This window comes from Cebidichthys violaceus, unplaced genomic scaffold (genome assembly GCF_023349555.1).
Source record: "Cebidichthys violaceus isolate CVI_PGR_0920_01 unplaced genomic scaffold, fCebVio1.0.p SCAF_13, whole genome shotgun sequence".
NCBI classification, from domain to species: Eukaryota; Metazoa; Chordata; class Actinopteri; order Perciformes; family Stichaeidae; genus Cebidichthys; species Cebidichthys violaceus.
The window spans coordinates 15,050,638-15,055,881 of record NW_027176296.1 but is presented as its reverse complement, the minus strand read 5'-3'; the positions used below and the strand labels follow the sequence as shown (position 1 = coordinate 15,055,881).

Genomic DNA, 5,244 nt, shown 5'->3' with positions numbered 1-5,244 from the left:
TTTGTTGCTAGTAGCTACACAACAGCTAACGTTACACCTGGCATTTACTGGGTGTTAATATTTAGTAACGACTAATATCTAAATGATAAATAGTTTGTGTTTGCAGTTTGTGATGCACAAATGAACTTACGGTAGGCTACAAACAGCTGATGCCTCAGTTTAGGGTTTAGTCTATCAATATCTTTACTTTGTGTTACATGCTGAGGTGGTACATTTTTAATTACAACAAATAGGAATCACATTTTTTTTTATTTCACAAAAAAATATCACAATACGAATCAGAAAATAGCATTTGATAATTACGATTTTATGAGGTTATAAAAAAAGAATAATTAAACAAACTACCATAAGTGTTTAGCAGTTCAGCCAAATTAAGGTAGAGAGAAATAACAAAATAACCACTCTTCCCATGAATCCGGGCCAAAGCTAAAGAAAAACATCATCACAGAGCAGCAAAATATAAAAGAGAGGTATCTATAAGAGTGAATGATTCTACACGTAGTCAAATCTCTGGTTGGACATCCTTCCATCCACACTACGAGCGTTGTAGGAGTCATTGAAGGCTGGACGGGATCTGGGGTCGGATCTGGGGTCGGTCTTGTAGATAGTGTGGTGAGAGGAGGCTTTGTAGGCCATCCCGTCGTACCTGAAGAATATCGAAACACAAGCAACTTTAAATAAAACACAGACAACAATACAGAGTCTAGTTTGACATGTTCTAAGTTGCTGGAGTGAATTTTAACGTCCAGACTCACGCTCCTCCCCCCTCATCAGTCTCTGAACATCCCGCCACTCATAAATATTAAAAACAATAGGATTGAAAACATATTCCCAAGGAACAATGTGACCAGGAGAAGACTATAAGGACTTCCGTGTATTGTTTTTCAAGCAGCCTCGTAAGCATTTGCAGCTCTGCATTATACATGCAGAGAAAAAAAAACATACACACACACACCAAATGACTTGGATTTACATTTTGCTGAGTACGTGTCCTTAGCTTTCAAAGGAACATTTTATTATTGTTTACTGCTCCACAGCATACCAGAATATATCCAGGGGTGATTGATATTGTTCAGCTTTGTCACAAGCTAAGACTTCATTTTACAGCAGCGAACATACAATCTGCTCTAGTATTTTGCATGTAGCACTTGCTTACTAGACACTTCTGTTGGAGTCTCTCCTGTATCTAGCAGGTTACTCATCTCTGATACTTTACTGCATGGGGGGGACAGAAGTTCTGTCAAGACCCTTAACAAACCGTGTTCTGTTAAAGGTCAGAAAAAGTCACAGATGTTGCACCGTACCGTTGCTTACTATCCGAGGACATTCCGCGGCAGGCCAGACACATCATGATGCCTCCAATGACCAGGATGGCTGCGCCGATCCAGCCGACGAAAAGAGCGGGGCCAAAAGTGTACCTGAAAGAAAACAGTGGTTAGTAAAACATAAAGTGCTGTAGCAGATAAAACTGTCGCTTTGACTCGACTGTACCTCGGAGTCAGAGATCCTGTGAGTCCACCGATACCCCCTCCTCCCATGCCGCTTAACCCGCCGGAGGCATACGTCGTGAACCGAAAACTTTGCACAATCAAGTTAGCGAAGGCCGACACCCCAGCGATGCCACAAACCCCTGCGAATGAAGAGCAAACGATGGGGCGAGTGCAGAATGGCATCGCTGTAATAGCAAAACGAGACACTGTGAACGCGACTGCACCTGCGAGAAGAAACAAAATCCCGGACGTCAGAGTCATTGTGGCTTTGATGCTGTCCTCCATGTTCCCCATTTTCAAGCACTTCATTGAAAATATGGCGATCAGGCAGCCGATGGCTCCGAGGACAATACCGACGATCATCAAGGCCCTCACGGCCTGGAGCAGAGCTGAAAGTCAAGGTTACGCCGTTCAGAACAAAGTGGATTGGCAATCCGTCAAAGTAAAATGGCGGAAAATAACACGAGTACATATTTATCCAAGTACGTCAACTCTGCTTGACTGGAAAATATCTTTCCTCCGCTATATTTATTTAACATGTGCTGATTACTTTGGACGTTAGGATTTTCAACACAGACGCGTATGATCAATAAATACATTATGATGCGTTTTTCCCAAAAATGTAAGTAGTTACTAAACTTCCCAACAGGATATAAAGTTGTCAAAATTAGCCCCATCTCGACCAGCTACAACACAAAATGCTGCTAACATGAGTGATGATGATCCTTTATATAAAATATACAACAGTAAAAACACAATACTTCTACTGTAAACATATGTTTCTGTTGATTCTGTACTCGTAACAAAGTATTTTCACACTACTTTTACTTCTACAAGATCTGAGTACTTCTCCCACCACTGCCAATATACTAGAAAACACACACCAGAAATGATTTGTTATCATTAAAACTTACGATATTGTCTGACTAACAAGAAACTAGGGATATCCTGTAAACAAACTTGTTTTTTCTCATATATCACTTTTGATATAAAAGCAAAACTCATTACAGAGTTCTTAAATTGCTCAAGATTAAATTGTATTTCCCTAGCACCATTTAATACAAAGGCAGTCCTGGGTGCTTTACTTAATACAACAATAAGGTAGAAACACACTCAGACACATCCGCACAGGCATACGTACATAACTCCTAACACATACAAACACAACGAGTAAATGACTTAAAGGAGTGTGAAAAGGTCTTCAGTTTGCTCCTTATGAACTTGTGAAAGTGTTCTCCTGAAATGTTTTTTTTTTTCCCAGATACCAAGATTATACACTAAATGACGCTTAGTGACCTCATCCCTCTTGACATTTGTTCACAATTAAAATAAGTTAAAGTAGAAATATATTAAGAAAGAAGAATTCGTTTTCCCAGCAGCAGCGATATAAAAACTCCTAAATCAAGGCACCACGAGTGAAACATTTTGACCCAAATGCCATCTTTCAATGGCCTGAGATATTGTACCTGTATTATTCCAGACTTAAGCCTTTAAGACCTTATGTACAATATGCTCTACACTACATTCAGCTGTTAAGTACAGATTGTGGAAATGTACTTTACATTGTGTGACACTCCGGTAAAGCTTGTGCTTGCTCAGCTAAGCTTTGGATGTCTCATCAAATTTCCATTTGATTCCGGAGAGACACCATCTTTTCTGCAGCCCGCTGCATTTTTATGCAGGTGGGAAATGGAGAAAATCTGCCCTAAAACCTCCCGAATATTCTAAAGTACCTTCCGGGGTCCTTTTGGAAAATGTTCTCCTTAATCCAGCATGAGGAGAAACGTTTGATAAACGTCTTCTTCTCTGTGAGTGTAATTCTCTTACCTGGCAGTCCCAGGATGGTAAAATACGGCCTGCACTGCGATGTACCGTACGCTGTCCCGACACACGAGTTCCACAACCCAGAATAGGTGAAAACATTTGTCACAACTGTAAAAGACCGATCCTGCAAGCTCCACATGTCCATTGCTGTCGCAGCTGTAATTAAGAATTGCCCCAACGCAGACAACATGAAGCCTATTAACTGAATCATCGAGGTCGCCATCTTAGATGTCCCGCTCAAACAAAGTTAGCGGCAAATGTCGTGGAGTGGTGAAATGGCAGTGTCTGAGCTGCTGCTTATCTTTATGTGTGCTTCAACAAGGAACAGGTCTTATCAGATGTTTACCTGATTTTTCGCGAGTCTTTGTCCCGGTTTCGGGTAAACGCTGGCGATGACAATTTCCACCCCTTGTTAACAAAGGGTGTGGTTTGAGCTTTCATCGTCATTTCCCATCATTCTCAGGAAAAACTGAACTGAAATGGTTCGATGTATTATTTCTCTCGTGACTTCATTTTCTAGAAATGACAACTTGATGATATAACAGCTTATTTAATTTTTTTGCCCCCAATATTCTAGTACAGTGCCAATAAGTAACAGCATATTAGACCACATTAATACAGTCATGTTGACCTGTTTACTTTAGGTTCTGTAGAACCTGGCGATAAAGCAAAACATCAAAAATTGATTTATTCTTTTTTGTTTTTTCTTCTTCTTTTGGTTCCCTGAAGTATTTCTGTCCCTGTTGCGTCTGTGTTGCTCGTGACTAATAAAAGCGTACCTGGCAGTCCCAGAATGGTGAAGTACGGTCGGCACTCTGTGAAGCCGGAGCTCTGCCGGACGCACGAGTTCCACAGGCCCGAGTACGAGAACACGGCCGTCACAGGGTTGTCGAAGAGGTCTTCCGTCGCCCACTGGTCCATCCCCGTCGCCGCAATTATTCCCGCCACGCCTAACAAACTGAGAAGGAAGCCCATCACCTGGCAGAGAGTGGCCGCCATGGTGCTGTCTTAACTCTGCTACTGGGGGGGTGTCGAAAAAAACCCACTGTGGATTCAAAAGCCAGCGGCCTGTCCTCTGCACTGCTGCTGTGTGTTTGAATATGATATCGGTAGGTGTGAAGTCAAGAAATACTTCACCGGTGACCCCGCTTGTTTGCACACAGCCCAGTCAAGTACAGAAGAAGTTGGGTGGAGCGTATTATTAAAAAAAAAGATTAGTGTTGCTAAAAGGTGAACATGGAGTGGTTATAGAGTCACTTAAATAATTTTTAATACAAACGGTGTTTGTCGAAAAACCTGCACTGCTGCTGCTTGTGGGTTTTGTCGGCAGCATGCTTCCTTCTTAGTGCTTTAAAATCTAAATGTCGTTGCTGTTTTGAATTGAATTCATCAAGACCCTTGAAAACTACTATAACTATTCTCTTAATCAGCCTCTCCCTATGAGCGGTGGGGTTCTAACAGGAACGTGTGATTTTCTTCTAAACTTACAACACTTTTGGTGATTTCACATGAAAGAGTTGCGTATTTGTTGTTATATCATCTGGGTTCAGTGTTTTAATAAGCTGGGAAAATTAGGAGTCACGTACATCTGCCCACCAATCCGGATTCAGCAATACCCACACAGTCATGATGAAGCACTTTAATAGCTGGGTTTTGGGGCTCTTAAAGGAATAGTTAAGACATTTTGGTTAATGCACTTATTTACTTAGCCTGGATTTATAGGAACGTAACAAAATCCTCCTAACAGCATCTACAAAGAGTGTTTATGTTATATCGCATCTGTTAACTGACCAAAAACATTCAGACTTATCAAAATAATTCAGTGTTTTTCGGCGGGTTATGTGCCCAACTATTTGTTATCTGGGACCAGTAACTTCCTGAAGTCTGGCTTAGCTATTAAAAGGCAAATTGTTGGCCAGTTGATGTTTTA

At 41.2% G+C, this 5,244-nt stretch overlaps 1 protein-coding gene across 2 annotated transcripts; it reads right to left on the bottom strand.

Annotated features, from left to right (window-relative positions):
• Positions 1–230: 230 nt before the first annotated feature.
• LOC137870173 (claudin-18-like) lies at positions 231–4,413 on the bottom strand. Of its 2 annotated transcripts, none has more exons than XM_068707180.1 (5): positions 4,094–4,413; positions 1,715–1,879; positions 1,492–1,630; positions 1,305–1,418; positions 231–646 (listed from the first exon to the last, which is right to left on the bottom strand). In XM_068707180.1, the coding sequence occupies exons 1-5, from the start codon at positions 4,311–4,313 to the stop codon at positions 493–495; spliced, it is 792 nt and encodes a 263-aa protein (XP_068563281.1). In that variant the 5' UTR covers positions 4,314–4,413; the 3' UTR covers positions 231–492. The 2 variants fall into 2 exon arrangements, with proteins under 2 accessions (XP_068563281.1, XP_068563282.1); XM_068707181.1 differs by lacking the exon at positions 4,094–4,413 and adding an exon at positions 3,318–3,641.
• Between the last annotated feature and the right edge of the window lie 831 nt (positions 4,414–5,244).

Bases quoted from the DNA above. Each gene is read 5' to 3' on its own strand.
- LOC137870173 (XM_068707180.1), bottom strand. From the start codon at position 4,313: ATGGCGGCCACTCTCTGCCAGGTGATGGGCTTCCTTCTCAGTTTGTTA. The intron at 1,880-4,093 runs GTACGCTTTTAT...CTTGACTTTCAG, and splicing joins CACCATTCTGGGACTGCCAG to CTCTGCTCCAGGCCGTGAGG. The intron at 1,631-1,714 runs GTGCAGTCGCGT...CTTCATTCGCAG, and splicing joins GATTTTGTTTCTTCTCGCAG to GGGTTTGTGGCATCGCTGGG.